Genomic DNA, 25,645 nt, shown 5'->3' on the forward strand with positions numbered 1-25,645 from the left:
CTTGGAGAAGCTTGCGTAGTAGTACAGGCTCTGGTGTCAGTTAGCATGAGATGTTGCTGAGCATTCAGAGACCAGATCTGAGCTGCTGCCAGGAGGTTAGCAGACAGCATAGACTCCAGGGGACATGAAACTGAGCCAGTTAGTGAGGAGCAGCCATGGCTTAATAGCAATAGTGTACAATCTTATCCCGTACACATCTACCATGGAATGGATGCATGAGCAAGCATCCATTTTAGATGGAAGGCAAACATTTGTTTGTGTGTATTGCAGGTTCTGTAGGCCTATGCTATTAAACTGAAGCAGATAACAACATTCGGTCTAGCACATGAAAGCCACTTAATACCTTTTTGCAGATCTTAAATTATTTGTTGAACTCTGTAAGCAGGTTTGTCTGAATTTGAGAGAGAGGTCAGGGTAAAATGTTGTTATAATTAGATGTATATATATGCACAGAATGAGTCATACAGCTTGATAATTCCTTCTTGGAGGAAATTAAAACCCTGACAGCTGTGTGTACAGAAGATGAGGAAGGGAGAGTTATATGTTGATTGGGATATCTTGAAATTGCAGTGCTTCACAAACAATAGCTAATTGTTACAACAGAAGTTTTATGGCTATTAATTCATGCTGGATGACAGTAAAAAAGTGCACAAATGCTCTGCTGCCACAATCTGAAGCTGTAGCTCTACTTGCTCAGTCCAGGATCTGACACACATTGGAACTTTCTCAGGCAGGGCGCAGGGCCGTGGCAATGTGGTAGGAATGCATGATCTGTGCTGGAGGGGTGGACAGTACTGTTTCAGCCAGCAGCTGGATCTGCTGTCGGCCTGACATGCCTCTCCTGCAGTCTTTCAGTCTTTCTTCTTGCCAGTGTGCTACCTAGTCAGTCCTTCTGATTCCATCCCAAGTATCTGGTATGATATTAGATGTTTCGTGGGTCTAAGAGTATATCTGGACATGTTTGGTTTTAAGGTGCTGTATATGTGGCATTGAAACAATGCTGAGATAGCTGTAAGGGGCGAGCCAGCCTTTCTGTGCACCTGGCTCCTCCAGTGCATCCCATTCCATGAGTTCTCCTTATCTGCCTCACATACTGCACCTTACAGACGCTGTGTGCAGGGGTGCATGAAAGTGCCTTAAGTCTAAAGCATTTCCTGGGTGCTCAGAGTGGTGTTGTCTGCAGTAATGCATGCTGGCAATGTAGAGTATGGACAACAGAGTTTAGTGCAGATCCATGGGGCAAAAAGTGCTGTAAGAAAAATCTTGACTGCTGCTTTAACTTTTCTTTTTAAAGAGAATCCACAGAATTCTTTGAACTTGTGCACATTTTCAGTTCAATTAATTTTTTTTTATAGCTGTGTCATGAACCCCAGGAAAAAATTTACTATGGAAATCCTTCCAGACATGTTAATTTTTATTTTGGGCAAGGTAATTGCTATTAGACTATTTTGACATGTTGCACTGTAATAGCTTACTGAATTTGACACTGCTGTTTTTACCATCAACCACAATTCATTGTTTTGAGAAAAGAATACTGTTATGTAGCAGTCTGGAAGAGACTTTTTTTTTCTGTCTTCCTTGCACAGTGTCTCCCTTTTGTACTCCTAAAGCTCATCTTAATGAAAGAGCCACTGGCTTTTGGAGAGAGAGGTGTTTTTTTCAATAAGTTCCTCTGTGATAACTGAAAACTTTCCTTCTCTGCTTTTCCTCCCAACAGCAATAATCTAAGAAACTATAAATGCAATTAGTGGAGTTTCAGGCCTTTGGAGACCTTCCTTTTTTTAGGTGGTTTTATACTTTTGGAGATAGCACTGATTAGGAAGAAAAAAGATGAAAAGCTTAAAATTCTCAGAATTGTTACACTTGTGGTGAATTACCCTTTTACAAGGAAGGAAAAATAAGTTCAAGTGAGAAGGTCCTTCTGATTATACAGCTTTCACAAGCAGAATCTATCATTTAAAGATACTTAATTTTCCTTTCTTTTCTCCTCCCCTCAGTTCTTAGGCACCTTTCTGTGGAGAGCCTTTGACCCTGGAAGGGAGAAAACCAGACAGACATCACTTAGGTCTCCTCTTCTAAACCTTTATGCTACAGTAAAAATCGTAGGCATACACTAGCTTCCAGATGGCAATTGCACACTTCTGAGTTTTAAAAAGCTCTGGAACACCATTCCTTCCCTGCTTCCTCCTCCCCCCATCTTCTGTAACACTTGCTAAATTCTACTGTTATTACACCAGTGTGGTTCATATTGTTTGAATAACTTTACTCGTGTAGCACTGCAAATATTTAACTTGGCTTTGGTGACCACAGTAGGCTAGCCTGTCAGCCCCAGAGAACTTAGTGTCTTTAGAGCTGTAGTTCCTATTATCAGTCATTCTGCAAATATTCCACACAGCGAAGGAATTGTTCCCAGTTTAGATATTACCTGTTTACCAGCTCATGTTTAGTTCCTGGATAAGATGTCTCTGGTGGTTGTCCCTCAGAAAAGAGAATAGCTGCAGTGTGAAGTGATTAGCCTGAGCTTTGAGACAATTGAAGAGAAGGTGAAGTTATGTTACAGGTGGCACCAAGTAGAAAATTAAAAGAAATGAAGGGACTCTCAACTTCATCCTGTTAGAAAATGTCACTCATCTACTGGATACTGCTATCCAATTTCTAGTAAAAAAACAATGTAGAGAATTATTAGGGAAGCCCTTTACTTCATGTAAGGTTAAAGATTTAGGTATTATCTAATGTGTGCAGTCAAGCAATGCTGATTAGAGGCTTCCAGATGAGTTTGTATTCATTAATATCTTGTGCTTTTCATTAGCTTCCCTTGCTTATGGAAATCTTCCTCTGGCACTTTAGATGGTCTTTCTGATTGTAGTATTGAAAAAAGAAAACTCAAGAGGAGGAGCAAAAAAGCAGTGGGGTGGGGGAACTCTAGCGATGTTTTCGTCCTTTGTCTCTCCTCAGATTTTGTCCCTAATTCTGGTCCAGTTTGGTCTCATTTGCATATATAAAGCATCTTCCTTGAGTGTATTAGAGGTCTCAGGCTGTATGTCAGGTTATTTACTTTGTGGTCTTGTGGAACTGGCAACTGCTGTGACTTTTTGGAGGAATGAAGTGAGCAACTGTGCAAACTTTCTCTTGGGTGTTTTTGTTGTCAGCTCTGAGAATATACTTGTTAATTCAAAATGTCTTTGTTTTAGAGGAATGAGTAGTGTAAAAAAGATGGAGTTTACTTTGAAGTAGCTTTAAAAAAAAGTTAGCATGCTATGATGACAAAGGATATTTTTCAGATGACTTTCAGGAGCCAACAGCTGGTGTTTTTTAAATGCCTCCTGGCTGTAGGGTGCTGTAGAAGGACTGCTGTTTAAACTTTGTAAGAACTCTAAGTATGTGTAAAATTCTGCAGATTAAATTGATCCTTGTGATCTCTCAGCCAATGAATAGCATGATCTGTGGATTAATACAGTAATAAATCTCTACTTGCATGCTTTATTCTTTTTGTCCTTAGTTCAGGTATTTTTTGTAATATTTGTTAGAGCTACAGCTTCATTTTATATACTTCCCTGGGAATAGGAAGAAGAGGAGTTCTTTCAGTGGTGCTGTACTGGTGCCAGTGCTGGAAAGTGTAATGTGTAGAGGCAGTCTGGGCCTTTGCAGGTATAAAACCCAAGTACCAGAAGTGTAAGTTTAGCGTTATGGCAAGTATGTCAGAGGCATTGGGTACTCTCTTAAACTATGTTACTTTGTACCCCTTCTGGAAGATATGCTTCAATCACAAGAATGGTTATATGGTATAAAACTAGAGTACTTACTGTTATTATTTGCTTGCCTCTTTTGCTGCTTTTGTTGTAGGACTGGAAATCCAGGCAGCACACATCTGTGTTATTTCCTCTATTAATTGGGTTGTTTGGTTCATTAGCTTTTCCCTTACAGGAGTCATTAAGAGTCAGGTCTTGCATATACTTGCTTCGGGGTCAAGAGAAAACCATTCATCTGGACCCCAGGGATTCAACCTCTAGAGAAGAGTAATGGTAACCTTGTCTGATGCAGCAGTAGTTGCACTCTCCCTTAATGACTGAAGATCATATGAGAAGTTCACTGAGAAGAAGAGTAAGGGTCATGGCGGCAGAAGCAGAACTTAAAACAGAGCGGGAAGTAACTCGGGTGTTAGGAAGACTAGGCTAGTCTGTCATGTAAAAGGTGAGAAATCATTCCATTTCTTTGAAACTGTTTTTTCCAGCACTAAAATAGAATGAATGCATCACATAAGATGTCTGTTAGGACTGTTCACTCTCTGTGTAGTGCTTTATGTTTCTGTTCTTGAGAAAAAGCACTTATTATCTCACCACAGAAAAATTGTTGCAAGCCAACAGATGCTTTGAAATAAATACCTAGTTAATTCTGTCATCCTTTTTTAAAATACATAGAATTGTGGAGTCTTTTTACATTGGGGAATGGAGTAAAGGTGGACCTACATGATGCAAAAAGTCTCTGTTACTGCGTGCCTGCTTACTGGCACATGTGAATATCGACTCAATCTTTTTGGGTTAAAAAGCCAACCAACTGAATGTGTACAGAAAGACAAGTCTATTGCCTGCACTTTCTACTTCATTGTGCATGAACACCAGGGCTAAGTTAGGAAGACCTGAAAGTATCACCTTTGTTATTGCATACAGCAGCTATCTTGCTGAAAGGAAACAGTCGTAGGTAATAGGGACTTTCCTTAGAGCCAAGAAGTTAGAAGCTTCTGTTTATATTCCAAGATGAATGTGTTTATAACATGGCAAACCAAGTCTCTAGCAGTATCTTTTTTAAATTTTAAAGATCCTGAATCTTTGAAGTGGTAAGCATTGGGATGTGCTTCAGATTTCTTGTATCAAAGTATCATTTTTAGCTTTTGCTTAAATTATTGTGACATTAAAAAAGAGAGATATCTATAAATTTGAATATTAAATACATACACAAATACAAGTACCTGAAATAAGTTGTTTTAGTAGCTTTGTCCGGGACCACGTGTAGAGCTTGTGCTTTTTCTTGTTCCTGTGTAGCTTGCAAAATGATTCCTAGTACATCTTTGATAATTTTGAAATGCAGTTATAATTTTTTTATAAACTTGGTTCAGTGCAGACACTTCCTTTCATCCCTTGATTGTTCATAATAGAATTTTAAAAATACTTGTCAACACTTGAGCCATATTTTGTCTTAGTTTTGCACACTTCACAGCATATGGACTGTCAGTTTCAGATTTGCTGTAACAGTTCACTTAGGTTCTCAGTTTAATTTATAAAAAGTGGCAGAATGCACTCTCAGCAAATGTAGATTGATGATTGATCATAAGCTTTACCTCATCTTTTCTCTGTGCTATACAAGGCATCATATTATTTCATCTTCAAAGCGTTGTCCTTTTTCTCCCATGGATTCATTCTCTTTAGAGGAGTACAGCATGTCTCTCTTCCAACTTGAGAGATCCACATATGAAAGACACTTCCCAGCTTGCAGAATTGGAGACCCTTCCTGTGCCATTGATCCTTGTGAAAAAGCATAGGTAGCTCTAAAAGCAGCCATGCTCTGGTGCAGTATTAACTGGAGAGTGTTAGACTAACCAACTGTATTGGTTTGGGCAGAGGGGTGACTGCTGTAACTATATTTTTTTGAAATGGTGCATGAAAAAGGAAAAAAAAAAATCCCATTTCTAGTAGTGAGTCTAGATTATCAACTCTATGAAGACTGAGTGAGAGTTAGAAGGATGTGAGCACCATAATGCTGTTTTATCAGTTAAAGACATCTCATTTTTGTTGAAATGATGCTGTAGGCACTTGTCCTGAGCTTAGATGATTGGTTATTCCAACAGCTGAAGAGTTTCAGACTCTAGTACCCATCACTGTACCTTGTACATGAGATTTGAGTTAGGCTGATTAAACGTGGAAGTAAACCTGACTCATCTGTTTGCACCAGTGGATGCAAAATTAAATCTAAACATGGTACATGTAGTAAGTAAATTAGACTGCTCAAAGGAAGTAGAGTTTAAAAAGCTTGTAGTAAAGGGAGGGTAGTGTTGGTATTTGGAAAATGTCACACTGTTTAAACTCTATGCTATATCTTTAAAGCTTCGTGAATTATTTTGTAACACAAAAAAGCACTGTCTGAGTGAAGTTTTCACAGAAGTTGAGACAAAGTACATATTCTTTACTTTGTTTATATTATTTTCCTTGGGAACCAAATATTTTTGTGAATTAGTTAAAAGGAAAAAAGACTGCAGTCCCAAACACAGCTTGATGTGCTGCACATACCAAAAAAGTCCATTTAAAATCACACAAGGGGGCCTGGCTTTCAATGACAGGAGGCAGGAAATTTAGTGTTCTGGCTGAAATTCCATCTTCAGTTCATACTCTTGCAGCCTGATGTTGTGGCATATGTGGTGTTCTTGACCCTTTAGTTCTTTATCGGGCAAAAATGATACAGGCCTCCACAGGAGTTTCAGCTAAGTCTGACTGATTTGTAACTTTGCAATTTTGAGTGCTTAAATATCAAAAGTCAGGTTCTTGGAAAGCATGTAAAGGACCTTGTTTAAGTTAGGTGATCTTTTTTTTTTCTCCTACATCTGATGGCTATTTACTTTTTCAAAAATGAAAGCTAACCATCTTGTCTGATTGCAGTGATCAAAGACCTAGGGTTTCCAGAAAAACACTAAACAATAGAGGATTTTTTTAAATTTAATTTTTTGGGTTGGTTATACCAAATTAGCCTCACAGAATGCAGGGGCCCCTGTGGCGTAGCTTCAGTTTGATAGGAAGTTAAATGTTGCTGTGTCTGGTTGCAACACTTGTTCTGAGGACAGGAGGAAGCTTTAATTACTGAGTTTGTGTGTGTTTTCCTGTGGCTGCATGCCTGATATGATTTGACCAATTTGCCTTTTTAAGGAGAGTGATTTCCTATCATGTACATATGCAGAATAATAAATGAGAGGTTCAAGAGGGTCCTTGCTTTACAGAAGGGTGGAATTGATTCTCAAAAAGCTCAGTTGTGGGAAACAGAAATCCGACAGAAATGTCGGTTTATGGAGGATGCAAGCTGTCCTTACAGGCGCTCTCTCAGGAGAGAAGTGCTGGCAGATCAGTTAAAAACCTACTGTGGGTTGGTGATGACCAGGTAAATTAAACATGTTGGGAACAACTCTACATAGAAAGCAGACAAGCAATGAAACTTGTGTAAGCACTGCATTGTGCTGAAGGCACAGGGAAACTGCTAGATGCATTTGCAGTATGTGGTTAGGTGAGAAGAGAAGGGTGGGTTCTCACAGAGAAGAAAGTTCAGACATGAAAAGTACTATAATCAGAGACACTAAAGAAATCCTCATGTAAAGACAGAAGCCAAGACTTTGAAAATATGAATCTAACTTCAGGCACACAGTCTATATTTATGCATGCAGGTGCTAGATCAGAATTGATGAGCAACCAGTTATTTCAGTGAGAACTTCTGTATGTGCAAGCTCTTGAATTCTAGCTTTTTTCTTAAATGCCTGTGAATGAGCTTAAAAGCTCCTGGTTAAACCTCCTTTCCTCCCTCCCCCCCTTTCTTTTTTTTAAGTTTGGGCTACACAGGCTATATGTTGGATTTAATTTTTTTTCCCCTCTCATAGGAGGATGATTGACTCATTTCAGAGCCTGTAATGGTGCACAAGGAACCTTTTTAATTTATTATTTTAATTGAGATAGATACATCTAAATAAGTTGTGTTCTGAGGAGGGCTTGCCAAATATCTTGCTGGTGGTAACCTCTTCCTCCTTAGAATGTCTCAGGGACAGCAGAAAGTAAGATAAGAGGCAGATAAATGTTGAACTGCAAACAACAAGCTCCATTGTCTCATTCCTTCTCTCCCTTCCCTGCATGTATGTGGCACACACATGCGGGTGGGGGGTGTGTGTGTGTTGAGTGGGTTTTTCTGGGGGAGGGATTTTTAGTATCAGTGTTTTGACACTCATTGTAAGCCTACTGGACATCTTGCCATTGTCTCAAGCAAAAAAGAAAAATATTCTTGAATTGCAAGCCCTGCAATTCTCTTACTATTGCTTTCTGATATCCTGGAAATATGTCTAGGTTAGAGTGAGAAGATGCAAGTGTATGAGGGGGAGAGGGGGGAGAACTGAATACTGTCTTGAGGACTAAATTTTCCTGTTACTTGTGTGTACGAAGAGATGCAATCCAGATAGATACTGTGATGCTGGCCCTTTAGCTTTTTGGCTGGGATTTTTCTCGTATGTGTTTTGCAGTAAAAGTTTGTTTGCAGTGCTTTCTCTTCCCCCCCCACCCCCCCCACCCTGCTTCACCCTGGTCCCCAGGAAACATACTCTTGAATTGACAAGTGTTTGTAGCTTCACTTCCTCATTTCACTTCACTTGTCAGCCATCCAAACTGTTCAGAAACCAAGTTGTACAAGAAAATTCCTTTAACGTTTGCTTTCGCACACCATTATTAATAGGGGATCTTGTGCATTCTGTAATTGCCAATAAAGTGTTTGAGCACCCTCAAATGTAAATGGACATTGTGGCACAGCTGGAGTGTTGAGGCTTGGAAAAGCACTCTGGAACAGCTCAAAACCATCATTCCTTGTGTAGAATTTAAATGAAGTTTGTGCATGAGATGTGTTTCTGTCATGTAACTTTTGTGCTCAGTAGATCCTTGTAGCTGCTTTACAGACTTCAGAAAATGAAGCAAATGGGTTATTTATCTGGAATCTTGCAGGCATATAATCTGTGGGCTGCTACTGCTGGTATCTTTGTGGGGAAGGTGAGAAAGACCTTATTTAAATAAGAGTCTCCTTGTCAGCTTGCTTCTAGGCAGAACTGAGTGTATAGTATGTTCAAAATGCTGTCATTATGGATAGAGCCTTCTGCTCTTAACAGAAGTGTTACTGTAGAGATGCTGTTTCTCTTGCCTGTGTCAGCAAGAAGGTACTTTCTCTTCTGTGCTTGTGTGCTAATTTGTCATTACTAGCTTGCTATATCCCAGATTCTTATCTGCACTGAAACTAGGCTCTAATTAAAATCGAAATGGTTGTGACTTCAGATTATAAATGCAGGTTTTTTGTTAGGCCTTCTTTGCTTCTTTGTTTTATACTAATATAATTACAGGAAAAATGGTTATCAAGGTCAGTTTGTATAGATATACTGGGAGTGTTTTCCAGTTCCAACAAAATAAGCTTATTTCCTGAAGTATTTCAAACCCTTCATACGTACGGGTTGCAATACTCCATTGTTACTATGTGCCTGCAGTTGAAGCCTTAGAGTAATCTGTTTCTAGCAGCAGGCAAGCAAGTGAACATTAAATTTTGATTGAATGGAATGACAAGAAAGGGATAAAGTCAGCATGCTGACCATAAGAGCCGTTGGATGTAGAGAATTAAAGGAATACAAATCTTGCCGTATTCTTTTCCATGCCAACACTTAAATGTTTGGAATGCAACAAATGGTTTTCATTACAGCTCCTTCCTGAGTTAGTGCATGTTAATTCTTGTTTGCCCTTATAAAATAAGCCATGCCTGTACATGCCTTTTTAGAAGGAGGAGCCAGTGAATCAATCAATGCCACAACTGACACAGAAGAAGAAACAGAGGTAGATCTGTTGTGTTTCTTGGCTTTTGGTTCTGAGTTCTGACGAGTAACCGTGCCATGGCAATTGCATGAGGAAGCTTGCCCTCTCCTCTATGAATACCTGACACTTTTAAAAACAGGATTATTTTAATCCTGTAATGGTTAACACTTTTAAAGAAAATACACAAAATTTTATTAAAGAACTGAATTGTTTGTATTGGTTGAAAAGCAGAAGAGAAATTGACTTTAGGTTACAGACTTCTTTTCCTTTGATTTTCAGCAACTGGGGAGCAGGAAAGAAAAGTGGCCTTTAGAGGAAGACTTTTGGCTTTTCTTCTGTCCTTTCAATCAGGCTATTTTTCCTAGCCAGTTGAGCCCCTCTAGTCTCTCATGAAAAAGTTTGAGTTTTGTTCAGAAATGTGCTTGCTTCACCTGCATGTTCTGACTCAGTACTTGTGGTTAGCTCCCTGGCAACATTAGTTCACCTGCTGTCCAAAACTATGCTTGTACAGCCCAAATTTAAACATCCAGCTTGTTCAGTTTTAATGTTTAATTTATTTTGTTTGATTCAATCAATGCGTTAGATATCTAATGGAAATGGAAGGTTGCTGCTCAGAGGTACTTGAGTGAGGTGGTTTTGTAGATTTTTAAACTTTTTTTTTACCAAGTGGAGGTCTATGAATTAACTTCAAAACCAATTCAATTTAATCTGATAGTCTCAGTGTATCAACTTGTAGTATGTCATATTGTAGTTTTGAAGATTCTGATACTTTCTTTTCCAGTTCTGCACAGCTGAAGCTAATGAAAACAGTTGGGGGAAACGAGGAAATTTCCAGTCCTCCCACTGTAGCTAATTATGCCAGTTGTGGCAGAAGGGTATGTTGGCTTGTTGTCTTGCAGCCAGAAGCCTTCAAAGTAGTCACTTAAAGAGTGTGGAGTGTGACAGATGACTGTTAAACATATGAGAACTGAAGATTGGGTTGTGTCCTCCTTGAAATGGGTGGTTTAAAACCTTTTTTTTTAACTTTTGCAGAAAGCTGAGAGGAAAGATCTCAGCTTTTATTAGTAGTGTTCTTACTTCCAGCATTAGAAATACAAATATGCAAGCTGTATCTTTTTTGACACTGCTTCAGTGCATCTGTCACCGATGTCTGAAATGTTATTGTTTTGCTTTCCAGGTCTCCCTTTAGAGTCCAACTGAAGATGCTACAGATGCGACTCTAGTTTCTTTTTCCTCCTGTTTCTCTGCCTGCTTTCATTACTGGGCTTCTCCAGTATATTCATTTGTTGCTATCTCAATGTTTGTTTTGTAGTGTTCTGGGTCCCCAGAGCTCTTATTTTTTACTTACCTCATTTGGTCTGTCATCCTAAATGCACTCTCCACACCTACTTTTCTTAACCACTTAATGTTGTTGCCTTTGGCAATATTTGGGCTACCATATAGGGGTGTCTTGTGGTTATTTTTTGTTTTTTAAATGGCAAGTAGTGACATTTAAAGCTGAGTAAATAGCAGGTCAACTTTCTTCTGGCTTTCCTGTGCAGTATGTGGTGGCTTATTTATGTTAGACCTACATATTGAAACTGCATTGGTTTTCAAAGTAGCATTGAAAACTCTTTGCAATTCCCTTCAGTCTTCTCCCTCAGACCTGGCAATATTTGGAGTCTTTGTTTTTGATCAATAACTGCTGGAATCATGTGAATCTGATGCGCCTTTTCTTTAAAAGCTTCTAGTTCTCATATTAGTGTGTTCAAACCTTTATTTTGAATTTTGAAAGCTAAAATATGACAGCTGAAGTTCAGTATTAGTCTCTTGAAATTAAGCATGTAATGCTATGTGCAAGTACCTTTATATGCTGAATTTCATTCCATTCCTCATTTCATATGCTTGAGTCTGATAATGTGACTGCAAGTGTCTTGCAAGGCAGCAATCCTATTATCCTGTTCTTAAGTTTCCCTATGCCCTCACTGTTGTGTGGGAAAGGGTTATGTACTGTTGCTTTTACATTTCGTAGCATTAAGCTATAGCATCAGAAGCCTCCTCAACACTCTTTGATCCAGAAAGCACCTGTGCTTGGCTGAGCTTCTGGATAACTTGTCCTTCAAGGAAGCTATTGCCCTCTTTCCTCATAAGGTTTGGGAGAGGTGTAGCAAATACAGTTTTGCTGAACTTCGTTCTAGCAACAAAAACATGAGCTCTTACCATGGATAAACTTGTAGGAAAAGAATTTTTTTGTGAGCTAAAATGGTCTTTTTAATCCAGTGTTCAATTTGCTATGTTAAGTTGTAAATGCAAAAATAAGGAACCTAAAGCTGTTACTTTTGGACTCTGGCAACCAGATAAACTGACTGTTGGTATCTGTTACATGACAAAAAGCTCACAGTAGGAATAATGGGTAGCAGTTTCACTGCAACCTGATGATAGAGAGTTTGAAAAGGTCTGAACACTGCTCCATTTAGCTGTGAGGTCTCTGTATGAAATGTAGTGTCCTTTGCTTTCGTTGTTGTAGCCTGATCAGATCCCTGCTCCGATTGCTTGTACACTTACGCAAGGGCTGTTGTTGTAGTAGTAGAATAATGCTTTGAGATGGTGTGTGCTCTGTAGCCTTACTGTACCAGCACTGAAATGTTTCAGGGACAAAATAAAATGCAGTATTCTCTTTGGGAGAGGTGCATTTACTATCCTTAAGGATATTCTTACCACACAGTGCTGGTTTGTGCTAGTAAGAGACTGAGAACAAGTATTTTTCTTTCAGTTACACTGACAATTAGGAAATAATGTACACCATTTTGTGTCTATTCCGAAAAGGCATTGTTGAAGGGCTCTGAAAAAAAATAGGCCATCAGGCTGGCTGTTTGCATTATCAGCCTGAATGACTGAAGAATTGGATTACTTATGTGACATTGAGGGAGCACTGAACTCTGTGGTGCTTGCCTTAGGAACAATTCAGGCCTCTGCATGCAAATATTACCTGCTGGCCAGGTAAAATCTGAGATCCACTAGAGTCTTAAAGATGTCTATAGGAAAATCTTAGCTCAGTTGTTCACTTGATGATTAGCCTGCTGTGCTTCATAGAAGTACACTAGAAATTAGATCCAAAACCAGAATTCATATCTCTAATAAATGAGGGCTGAGCACTTGCCCGGTGGCAGTTTTGGGTAGGAGGCCTAGTGGGTTTTGTATATGTGCTAGAGTCAGGTTTGATTCTTGCTCTAGCAGCTCGTGCATGCTGTGTCCTCTGCATGTATCAGCTTTCACCCAGATCATGCTAGAATCCAGTCCTTGCAGTTAAGATGGGTGAATGACCCTGCAAGCCAATTTGACTGGAAGGGTGCTGGGGGAATAGATATATTAGGTGCACTTAAGTAATATGGCAGCAATGGATCAAGTCAGTAGGCTACTTTATTGAAAAGGAACACATGAGCATGCTCAAAATAGTAGGTAGCTGTTGACACATTTCAGTACAGATATCGATACTCATGGGTTGCTTCTTTTATTTATTAGCATTTCTGGAGCAATTACTGTCATGATATAGCACGGTTTAACCCTAACCAAAATAGCAAGTCAGGCCAGTGATTCCCTTCCCCCTCACATTCTCTTGTCAATGAATACAGGTATGGTAGTGCTATATGGACACTCTAGTCTGTTACTGCCCAGTCAGTAAGGTAGAATGGTTTGAGATAATTGGTGTCACTTTATAATTGTGTTATTGAGCTAGGTGCTTTAGTGCCACCTGTTCTGGGTTGGTCAATATTGTTCTGATTTGAACATAGCTGGATGAGAAGTACTGCTCACACTGTTCCAAGGAGGCTGGGAATATATAAGAAGTTAATGTAGAACTCTTATTCACCATTTTTCCCTTAAGCGTGCTAGCAACTTGTGATTTAAAAAAAAAAAAAATCTAATTATATTGAGTGATGGTTTTTTTCCATGAGTGCTCTACAAGGTCATCTAGCTCCCTTAGAGGTTCAAATAAAAGCAACGAGAAAGAAAGATCAAAGTTGGAAAAGCTCAAAGCAGCATTGTTTCCAACATTGAGTCAGGTTGGCGGCAGCTCTGTCTAGTTGGCCTTGAAAGTCTCCAAGGATGGAGATTTCATAGCCTCTGAGTGACCTGTTCCAGAGCTGCTCCACACTCCTGACACACAAACTCCTAGCATAAGAGCCAGGTTGTTTTGGAGAGAGAGGGGTCACGTCCTGGACTGACAGTGAAATGTGCTGCTGTTGGTGGGCTGGGATGAGCCCAGCTCGCAGCCTAGGGGAGCAGTGGAGCCCCACGCTGCTTTGTGGTGCCCTCTCCAGGTAAGCTCTGTGGCGGTTAAAATTGGTTGTGCCTCATCTGCCCGAACAATTTAGCCTTGTGAAATAATTACTTGTGAAACTTGTGTATCTGCTGAAAAAGGTTTTCTAAGTTAACTGGTGAGCTCAGAAAAAGATAAGGCCTAACTGTAGGGAAGAAGCTCATTTTTGTAGGCTGTTGAGGAGGTGGACAATTACCCCTGGATTTACTAGTAGTCTGGCTTATGTGTGCTCTTTCTTTGCTACAGCATAGTCTGAGGAGATCAGCTACATCCACACTGCATGGTGTGTGATTTATGTTTGCCTTGTGCCCCAGGCTCCAAGACACAAAGAAACCCAACAAAATACCAGCAAGTTCAAAGTTTGTGGAATAACAAGAGCTGCAGTTACGATTTTTATTTTATAGTGATAATGGTGGCACATGTTTGTCCAGGTGAATGACACAGGGAAGTGCAAAGCCTCTTAAGAGTTGGAGAGCTGTCTGACAGAGGAGCATAGTTGGTGCAGTCTGCTGCACTGTTACATGCTTGGACCAGGCTTGGGAGCAAATTATCCTCTCTGCTTCACTTGGATTTTCCTGAGACAAGTCACTGCGTTGCTGATAGGTCTTCCTTCCGCAGTGAGCTAGACTTTTTGCTTTGTTGCTGGTGAGGGTACTGGGGGTGAAACAAGCTACTCAAACATGGCATAGCTGCTGTTGTGGTATAAAGGGTCTATACGTAAAGCATAAACCCAGTGTTGCTGTGATGATTATTTGAGCAGTGGAGCTGCCGTGTCTTAACCCTGGGTTATATTACTTAGCATCATTTGGGTGCTGCTACATTTCACCGTCTTCTGTAGCATTTATCTTATACCTAGTGTAGGTCCCTTTCCATGTGGGCTACCATTTGATGGGCTTGATGTAGTACTGAACACAGTGGGAATCAGATTGCTGATTAGGACTTGTAGATATAGCAGTGAAAAAATGTTACTTACAGCAACATGTTGTAATATTTTTCTTTGATGTTGCCTCAGTTTAGGGAATTGATATCTGGGAATTTGATCAGGCTCCGTGACCTACACTTGGATACTTAGCCCTGTCTTTGTTGACTTACTCTGTATGAGAGCCAGCTCTTCATCCCTTTTGCCCTTATTTTTCTCACACTGAAATGAGAGGGTGGTATTATATTGTAGGTATTTCTGAAGGGTTTGTTTAAATACCAGTGTTTAAACACCATAGAGTTAATGCAGTGGTGGCTGTTGCATGCAGCTTTAACATAAATGTGTTGGTACAGGTGGTGAAGGGAGACATTTTCAGCCTCTCTTGATTTGCAAACTTTGTGCCTGCCTAGCCCTTAAGAGGAAAAAAAAAAAGCTGTTCATGTGTAGCTGAGCTGAGGACACTTGTGTAATGATGAATTTTACATTCCCGACAATACATGAACTTAATTACAAATGTTGCTTTGTCTTTTCAGTACATCAACTGTGGTAACCTGGAACAGCTATTAGACAGTAACCAGCATCTGCCCTGGACAGTGAGGGTAAAACTGGCATATGACATTGCTATGGGAATCAGTTATCTTCACTATAAAGGCATTTTCCACCGAGACCTTACATCCAAGGTACTGTTTATAAAATTAAGGAACTTTTTAATGAAGGTACTGTAACTGGTTGGTTGGTTCTTTCTCCTCCATCTACCAGAGAACTGCTATTATAGAAGGTATGATCTAAGACATTTTGAGAAACAAATTGAAATACACTTTATAGGATTAAAACTTTCCTCAAAACATGTTGATAGTTTGTATGGAAACTGGAGAAATAACTGTTCTGAAGGAAGGCCATTCCTTAAGTGAGTTCAGATTAGGATTTCTCAGAAAGCAGCTGCAGACTTTTTTTTTTAGTTCTGAATTATGGTTCAGTAAAGTATTTAAGTCCCTGGATAGTTAAGCATAACAATCTAACATTTGGAACAGGTCAATCATATAAAGAACCCAAATTGAGGAAGTTTATTACAAACACACTTCAAAATCTCCTTGTTGGTTTTGTTTCCCCATGTCTTTCACAAATCATCTTCAGCAGGAAGAGTGACCTTTCATTACTAATTCAGCATTAAGTGTTGTCCACAATCCTAGTTTATATTTCTTTCATTTCTAAAGCCAGTAAACTCAAAACAGTTTACCTAAAATTTTCAAATTTCAAAATTTGATATTTCAGAAATGATATTTCAGTTGCAGAGTTTTCAATGGACATAGATTTTTCTTTTGAATTGCTTTGGTGACAACTTGTATGACTTTATTTGGTGGAAGTAGCTAGCTAATTCAAGCTCATCTAGAAATATTAACATAGGAGCGCTAAGCTCTGTGAACTATTGCCCCAGTATTCACACTGGGTCTTGCCGTCCGTTGCAGCCGAGGGCTTTGCTGTCCTGCCTGTCCTGTTGTCTGGAGCTAGTGAGCTAGTTTAAGCTCACTGGGGACTTGCAACCTGAAACTACTCCAAAACTGTTCTTGGGAAGACTTCATAATGCCGCTTCAATCAAAAGCATTCAGAAGAATGTTATCTTAGCCTAAAAGAACTATTAAGATTAGAAACAGTTTTTAAAAATAAAAACACAGCAGAGTGGCACAGTGTGTTTGCAAATGCAAGTTGACTACTAGGCCTCCGTCCAGTTTTAGTTTTTTTAAAGCCACCTCAGTGCAGTGTTAAACAGATGAAGAATGTGCATTTAGCCAATGGGGAAAAAAATAGTTCAACTGGTGGGTGAAAGAAGTATTTCAGTGAAGTCATAAAATACTTCCTAGGGTGTCCTTTCAAGTGAAAGGTGCAGATTTCTGCAAGGAAGAATATAAAATTTTCAAAAAATGCCCTGACTTGGAGTTATGTCACTTTGACATGATATACTTGGAAATCTCCATTTCAGTCATCTTGGAGTGTGCAGACGAGGTACATAAAAATAACTGGAAAGATGACTTGGTGTTCCCTTTTTTTTTTTCAGTTCAGTACCTTTTAAGAGTGGGGAAGTTGAGTTACTGCACGGAGCCAAAGTAACTAAGGAGAGCTCTGTGCCTGTAGCATTTATCATAATGTGTACTGTTATGGCTAGTCATATGAAAATCCATTTCCTGAGACCTCTGTGAATGCCTTTGTTCAAAGCTTTATATGTCACTCTCCAGAGCTGCCCTACCAATGCTTCAATGTTATCTATTGTTGAATGTCAGTTGTTTAGAAAATGCACTGGCTGTGAGGAGTGCATGATTTCACTGCAATACAAACTCATTGGTGGCTACAGGAAGTAGTAAGAGTTATTTAAAAACAAACAACCAACAAACCGAACACTAAAAATTTGCTAGCAGTTATGCTATATTTGGGTGGTTCTTAGTGCTAAAGGTATAATATCTGTGTGGGACACATTGGAAGCTGTCAGGATAAAAGTTCAAGACATCAGCTATATTCTGTTTCTTGGTTTTTCTTTCTGTTTCTTGGTGGTTTGGGTTTTCTTGTGTTTTGGGGGGTTGGTGGCATTGTGGGTTTTTTTTAATTTAATTTTTTTAATTGTGTGAGGTGATGTATGCACTTGCTTGTTCTGTTTGGGAAGGGAGGTAGATTAAATACCTGGACTTAAACACCTAAGTACTTGTGAAGTTTATTAGTGTATTATTGTATTTATGAAATATACTTTAAAATTAAATCTGTTGGGCAAATCACTCTCCTTTTGGGCAAATGTTTGCCCTGCTGGCTAGCTAGGTTTAAAAGTCATCACTTCGTTCCAAACCAAAAAAAAATTAAGATAACCACAGCAAAAACCTGTCACCAAAATTTTCAACTCTCAGACTGTGGCTTTTGGCTACTGTTTGAAGAGATGCCTTGTATCTTACCAGGTTTGTACTGGTGGTGGGATGAGTTGCCTTCATTCTTACTAGTAAATAGTCGATGCAATAGTCGATGCATGAGCAAGCTGAAGGAAGATGTGATGGGCTCTTTCCTTAGGAGAGAACTTGTGAGCTGGATTGAACAAGAGCAGAGTCAATACTGTTCTAAATTGTCCTCCTTTCTTTGGTAAACTTCGGTAATTGATGTGATGGCTTTACTAATTAAACAAACACAAAGACAAGGATTTAGATGTCTGCAAAAGTCAGAACAGACACTGAGTTTGCAGGATGGAAGAGTGAGGTATTCTTCAAAGAAACTTGATGGCCTTGACTGAACTATGAACAGAATGAAACTGAGCCTTTCTGTGCAGGAATGTCTACACACTTTACCTATTACATTTAACACAATAGCCCACTGCAAATTATCCCTCTAATATGAATTTTACTATAAAAATTATTCGGGATTAATTTAGACCCGTACTTCTGCCTTCTGCTTCTGGCAAACCTCTAATTCCTGCGGCTTCCTGGAGCAGGTGGCGTGAATACATCAAGTTTATTCTGTCAGTTATGGCAGCAGAGTTGTCTTGCTCTGACAGCAGCATTATATGTGTCTATGTACTGGATGCATAAAAACTTAAAGAAGGAAAAGTTCCTGTCCCTTGCCAATCTAAGATTGAAAAATAAGTGGTTCTGACAATTAGTGTACAGCAGGGTGATCTCTCTTCCTAATTGCACCATGTGGAGAGTACAGAACAGCACTGACACTGCAGAAAGCCTGAGGGAAGAATGGTAGAGAAGAGTAGATGTAGGCCAGTATAGTTGATGTGGCAGCCCACAGGGGATGTCAGCCCTGACATCCCCCTGGTGCCCTTCCTGCTGCCCTTCTGTCAGAGAGAGAGGCAGCACTTGTTAGAAGAGAGTGTGCTGCCTAGAGAGCTGGGATGTACCCATGTCGTGAGAAGCTCTGGGCTTGGGCTGTTGTAGTTGATCCAGCTGCTCTCCCCTGACTCATAGCAACAGCCTAATGTGAATCTGGCAGAAGGTGAGTGGTCAGATTGGCTGTTTCCAGCCTGCAGACAGTGGGTGTGTGGACAGGGTGACTTGTACATTTTGTAAGCCAATAAAGGTGGTGTCCTCACTTCTGACTTGTCATAAAGAGATTTACGCAGAGATTAAGCCATAGATGGGTTATGACAACCAGCCTCGTTGGCTCATTCCCTGTCCTCTATCCATATCACTGCAAGCCCTGTGAATTGTTTTTTATTTGGGGCTGCTTGTAATGTGCACAAGGAGGATTTGTCTCCTGGAATCAGGAGGATTTTCTCCATCTTTCAGTGATTCTCAAGGAGATCTGGCTATGGATTTTAACTCAGAAAGTCTTAGTCATAGAACATGCAGTCATTAAAACAGAAATCATAATGTGAAACATTGGAGGTGTTGCAATAGGAGCCAGTGGATTGTGATAAAGTTTTTCTTAATCTGACTTGCTTTTGCAACATTCTGTCTGTTGTTACCTACAATTAAAATAACAATATTTGGGAAGGCACAGGGAAGAAGTGTCCAGCCTGCAAAAAGAATATAGCAAAATCCTTTTGTACCTCACCCCTTAAAACAAATATCTTACTACTACACAGAGAGTTCCTTCAACACCTTGTTTACACTGTATTTGCATTGCATTCAAACCCTGCTCTAGAAGTACTGTTGATTTCCTTGGCAGCGTACACCAGTGACTCCCCTAATATCAGTGAATTTATTCTTACCATATCTCTATGATGAGGGAGATGAATGAGCTCAGCCTTATCAGAACAGATTAAAAGCAAGAATATTGGTGAATATTGTGTATGTGTTTTAAGACTTTGTTTGGAGTATTTGGCATTTTACACATGTTTAAGTTCAAGGCAGTATGCTCACTGACCTCAGAGGCAGTTGGAAGCATTACAGCATTTATAAAATAGTCAGGTTTGACCCTTGGAGGCAGAGAAAGCACAAGATTAGCAACAATCTCTGAAAGATTTTGTTAAACTGGCTTCCTTGTCACAGAATCCTCCTGTGATGCTGAGGAAGGCCAGAGTCCAGATCCTGAGGCAACACTGCAGTAGTCTTGACCACAAGACATAAGACCTTCATTTTCAGTGCAGGCTTTCTTTTTCATCTCTTCCCATCCTGTCTTTCACCCTACTGTTTCTGTGGCAAGGGTGGATGGAGTCCTGAAAACAGTGGTCCGAGTGTTTTATGTACAGCCCCAATTCGCTGTCAGTGTGAATCCATTGCGTGCATTAGAAGACATGGGTGCCAGGTGGAAAACTCTGTGATCGTGTAATTAAGAACTTTACCTTAATGTATATGCATAAGGGGAAGAATAAAAGTTCTTCCAGGAAGTTTTACATCCCATTTTTTGTGCAATATTAAGTTTTTGATGTAGTGTCTGTTGTGTGCAACTTCCTACGAATTTAAAAAAAAGCTGGGAAAAAACAATGGCATTATGAACCTCATTTGCAGGGTTAGAAGTTTGAGATTCATGGCAGAGGTGTCTGCTGCTTTAGCTAATACAGTACTAATACATGAAGTATTTTTAATTAGTGTTTATTGCTACTGTTGATTAGTATAATACACATTGCGTGCTTTTGCTACAGAGCAGGAATAGAGAGAGGAACAAGAGAGACTCCTTGACAGTGAGAAGTGAACATCTAGGAGTCTGCTCATTTTTTTTTTTTTTAAGACTGATCATATCTACTCTGTGACTATCCAATCCTTTCTGCTAGTGTATAATGCCAGCCTCTGGTCAGGCCTTTCATCCTTGTTCAAAGGCTTTTCTTATTTTTGCTCCCTGTTCCTGCCCCCCAACATCATTGTTCAATCTTCTTGTCTGGCTGACTGCAATTACCCTCTTCTAGTGTGCCTGCTTGATGCTTTATCCAAGCTATTTTTATGCATTCTGGTCTTTAGGATGTTCAGCTATTTCTAACTCTCCCCCTGTTCTGCTGCTCCAGGTTTGCTCTGTTTCACCACCACTGCCACTTGTTTGCTATACCTGCAGTTCTTATATCCTCATAACAGTCTTTGGGGTTTTTTTCCCCCTCTAAGGAATGTGTCTTGACCCTGGTCTTGGTCCCTGCCAGCCCCTAGCTTGGACTCCTACTCTGTCTTGTCACCTTATTCACTCTTTCAAATTGCTTACACAGCATATGTCCTGTCCCAGTCTACTTTTTGCAGGGGTGGCAAAAGGTGTATCTCACACAGAGATCTCATCATGTTTCAAGTTGAGAACGTGCCAAATATGGTATGATAACGTAGGCTAATATTTCTGAGGATTTTTTGTTTTCATTGTTTCAAAATTTGCTTGTAACACATTCTAAGTTTGTTTTCCCCAGCAGCTGAACTGTCTTAGCTGAATAACACCCTTCCCAAAAACTCACTACTGAAGCTCTTGATTAAAAACAAACAGGCAAACCCCCAAACAAATGCCTTTTAGTTTTGCAGAATTATGTACAACTGAAAACAAGGTCTTATAATCAATAGTAGGTTGTGAGTAGTTTTAGGGAACATTGTGAGCTCCGCTGATAAATCTATGAAGAAATTCTAATCTCTAGGCATATATATATATATATGCGTGTGTGTATTCCTGCCAACATCTGCTTTCACTTCGTGGTAAATGTGTAATGGCTCACCCTTCTTTCATTGAGATAGGAACAGTCTCAGTTACTACAGGACAGAATCATGCATGTAAGCAATTACTGTGGATTATCTGATGTAACAAATTCACTGCCTTTGGGCTTGAAAGTGACATACCCTGACTTCCTAACTTGTATGCTGTTTGCTTGTTTAACACTAAATAAAACAAAATAAAACCAAGCAATGAACAGAACCTTTGTCTGATGAGTCTCATACTTGCTGCTGCAGTTGTAAGGTCCCCTTTGTGCTGGAGTAGGCTCTTGCCTGGATATTTTGCACTGCAGGGGAGGGCTTGCACTGAAAAAATTAGCTGTTACAGATTATTATTTCAGATGATAGTCACAGTACTAAACTTTTACTGGTACTTTGGGACCCAAATGGAGCCTGTCCCTTAAACAGAATGGTTTTAGTTTCAGAAGTGTATCTAGTATTGTAGGCTTCCTGTTGTACATTTAATTGTCAATGGTGTTTCGCCTAGGGGATAGCACTTTAAAAACAGCTGATACATCTCAATTGGCCTTTAAGTATTTTAATTCAGTAACAGTCATCAGAGGGTTGCAAATGGCACTGCAGTAGCGTTCCTGTAGTTTCTGGAGTGCAGTAAAATCTGAGGAGTTTAGCTTCTATGTCATATTGTAAAATAAAACGATGGGGTTTCTTCATATAAGCAACTTATTTTTAACTCTGGAACTCTTGAGTCTATTTTCGGTTTTGTTTATGTAAAAGGGAGAGTAGAATATTGCATTGGTCTTAGTAGGATTATGCTGTGCAAAGCAGATGTTAAGCTCCTGTAACACACAAAGGAGGCTTTATGTTCTTTCACATCTGTCTCTGCATAAACAGCTCTGTTAACTCTTTAGGGCTCATGTACAGAGCTCCTTGCTTCTATTAAGAGTCTGCGTCAGGAAGGACCAATGGGGGTTCCCATTTCAGGGGGAAAAAACCCCTCGAGAACCCAACTGAAGTCAAATACTGCCCTCTTTGACTGTGTGAGCTGCCAAAGGAAAGAACATCCCTGGCTGTAGAGGTCCAAAGGGAAAGCTCGGGAAGGTTGTCATGTTTTATTGCCTTGCATCTTATACAAATAGCACAATAGTAAGTCAAAAGCATTTTCTTAAAGCTGGTATTGTAAAGCTGCTTGGCATTTCATCTCATAGGCAGTTCTTGAGAGGCTTTTTGCACTAGAGAGGGGCTTGAACTCTTATATCTCTATGCCAAATTCATTAATGAAACTTCTTCATACCAAATTGATAAACCCATTTTCTTTTTTGTAGAAACCAAGAAATATCACTTTGCCAGAAGAAACAGTGCAGTATGCTCTATTGTACTTTTCCTACTAAGATACCATCTCTAGCTTAAATTTAAAAGCTCTTTTTCAACCTTCTAGTCTCTAATGAAGCTTTGTCCCTTTTTTGGTCCTAATTTATCTTGACAGCAGAATATGCATGCTTAAAAAAGCACTCTTTCATTGAGTGCACATGAACTACCAGTTACTGTGGGCTGTGTAAGTCACCTTTTCATGAATTGCATCTTAAATCTGCTATCTAAACCGTCTGTGCTGTGGATTTGGTGTGGTGTTGTGTAATGGCTTTACTAGGGTGGGAAGGGTGGAGGAGGAGTATGGTGATGCTAAGCATTGGCCTTGAACACTTGGAGAATCTCAGCACGGAATGAAACATTGCCATCTTCAAAGCTTTGTCCTGATGAATGAGCAGTACAGGCTTGAAAGGTGATGTCTGACTGCGCTAGTATCCGTAGAAGGGTTTTACTACTGATGTCGGTTGGAATAGGCTTCCATCCTTTCTGGGTTCCAGGAAATTGGTGCATAGCTACATAAAAAATTGCACTGGTTGAATTAAATAGTTTCGCTGCAGTGAGTGTTTGTAGTAACACTGTCATTTCTTTGTCTGGTGCGTATCACCTGCCCATGTATGATTTAAGTGTGACTGAGAAAGACCCTCTTGTACTGGAATATGTATTCTACTGAATTTAAATTCACACTCATATTTGTTCATATGCAGGCAAAAGACAAGCTTCCACTAATGAGAGAGAATAGTTTAGATTCCTTCTTTATGTCATTTAACATTGTGCAGCCTACCACAGCAGAACAATTGATCAGTACTTTATAGCAGAAACGTTGGTCTAGGCTTTCCTCCATTGCCTTGTCATGGTGAACTGGCCTCTCCTGCAGGACCTCTGGATCCCACGGTGGCAGGGTGTCTGCTCTGTTTGGTGTCTCAAAAGGTCTGCACTGAAAGGGGGCCCTGCTTTGCTGCAGGCAGCTCCTGCTCATCTGGGAAGGAGCTCAAAGCTGTCAGGTAGCATTACTTGGCAGCTAGATTGGATGTGCTATTAGTTTAATTTATGATTTATCTAGGAATAATCTGCTTGTATAATAGTTCAGTGCTATACCTGAGAGCTGAGACTGCCTGGGGCTTGGGGGGGGTAAGATTGTTCCTCTTCAGCCAGTGATGTATTGCTGTCTAATGGGATGTGATTGTATACTGGTAAGAAGCTGAAGGAAAAATTGCTGACAGGATGATGTTGCATTTAAAACTCCTTTTGATATCAAAGCAGCCCTATAAATGATTGCAGATCTTAAGGTCAGTAGAAATGTTTCTACAGATTTTTAGTTACGTTGAAAATAGTTCTCAGTCTGGATTAAAATGTTCCCCTAAAATTTTGGAGACTAGGGGTTATTGGAGAATAACCCTTATCCACAAAAACCAGAAGATAAAATGAACTACTGTAGTCTTCCTACTCAAAATGAACAAAATGTAAATAGTCAAAGGTAATGCAAGAAGGAAATCTAGATTTTAAAACTAGTTCTCTTATGAATCATAGAGGGTTTTTTAAAAAAATGTCAAATTACAAATCATCTTTAATTGCTGAGAAATCTATGGCGGAAAATAACCTGACATTTTGTTGCATAAAATAGTATCGTCATTCTTGTACACTGCAAAATGTCTGTTCTCGTGGACTTGTTTGTGTGGTACACAATGAAATTCCACTTGTCTGAATCATTTGAGTAAGATTTTTCTGAAAAGTTTTATCCTTCTCAGTTTTAAGTCCACTTACAGTGACCAAATGTTTAAACAGAGGCAAGCTGAATGAATGTGCTCTTTGATAAAAGATAACAAAGCCCGTAACTGAGAAGCTTTGCTGCTCTTTGGACAAGCATGGTTGATTTAACTTGGTACATGTTTATGAATCCCCAAACTAACTCTATTTATTATACTTGAGTCATACTAAATAAATAAAACTTTGCATCTCAGGAGCCAGCATGTGTTTCAAGAGGCTGGCACACATTTTCTTTACATGATTGCAGGAGCAGCTTGCTTAACCTTTTAATTGGCAGGAAGAAAACTCACTTCATGGCCTGAGCCACAATCATCTCTGAATAATGTAAACAGCAATGACCTGAACTTGATCTTTTAGACAAGGGACTCACTTTTCTTGGTAGTTGCATTATACAGACAAACTAATGCTCCGGGGTCAGCGAGGGGCTTTTGTACATCCAAGCACAATAAAGCTAGAAAGCGTTTCCTGCTGTTTAGCTAATTAATGCAGGGTACCACTGTGTAGGAGTCGGCAGTGGTTTTGCTGCCTGTCACTGCTATTGTATTGCCTGCAGAAAGATGCAGAGCAAGGCATGTGGTAAGGGCATGGATTCGCTGTCTTGCTCCACCTATTGCAGGACAGAAAAAAAACTTAGGGAAGTCAGCTATTGATTCATTCGGTGAGAAGGGAAAAGATGTGGTAGTGGAACAGTCAAAGCATATTTCTCAGAGTTGTAAATAAATAACAAAAATAAACCGATAATACCTTGCATATGATGTGATGCTGCTAGACCAGAATTATCTCTGTGTGTCCTTAAATTGCCCTCCCTCCTGACACTGGAGGGCACATCTGAAAGGAAAAGATTGACACCTTTTCCCTATTAGACCTTTCCCTTCAATCATGTTTTATGATGTACTGTAGAATAAAGAATTTTATTTGAGACTTTAAAAGCACATATAACTTTGTCATATCTTGTATTTTCTGATTAAAATCTACTGCAAAGCAATGAGTTCCTTTTTAGTAGTTAATGTAGCAAAATATACAAAGGTATTTAGAGTCTGCTCTGATCTTGTATTCTGGTCAGGTACAGGCAAATTGTAAAGAGAAAATGTAAGGTGTCGTATTGAACAGCATGTATTGCATACTTGAGCAGTAAGGGAGCTAAATCATCTTAATTCTTGCTGGAACC

At 39.6% G+C, this 25,645-nt stretch overlaps 1 protein-coding gene across 2 annotated transcripts in view; it reads left to right on the forward strand.

The window, feature by feature from the left end:
* TESK2 (testis associated actin remodelling kinase 2) overlaps window positions 1-25,645 on the forward strand; it is an 82,674-nt gene that overhangs the window by 41,131 nt on the left and 15,898 nt on the right. The window contains exon 5 of one of the 2 annotated variants that reach the window (XM_074832164.1): window positions 15,331-15,477. The exons of the other annotated variant lie outside the window; for it this stretch is intronic. Coding sequence (XP_074688265.1) covers window positions 15,331-15,477 — 147 coding nt within the window. The remainder of the gene's footprint in view (window positions 1-15,330; window positions 15,478-25,645) is intronic. 2 annotated transcript variants of the gene reach the window in all.

This window comes from Strix aluco, chromosome 8 (genome assembly GCF_031877795.1).
Source record: "Strix aluco isolate bStrAlu1 chromosome 8, bStrAlu1.hap1, whole genome shotgun sequence".
In the NCBI taxonomy this organism is placed as follows: Eukaryota; Metazoa; Chordata; class Aves; order Strigiformes; family Strigidae; genus Strix; species Strix aluco.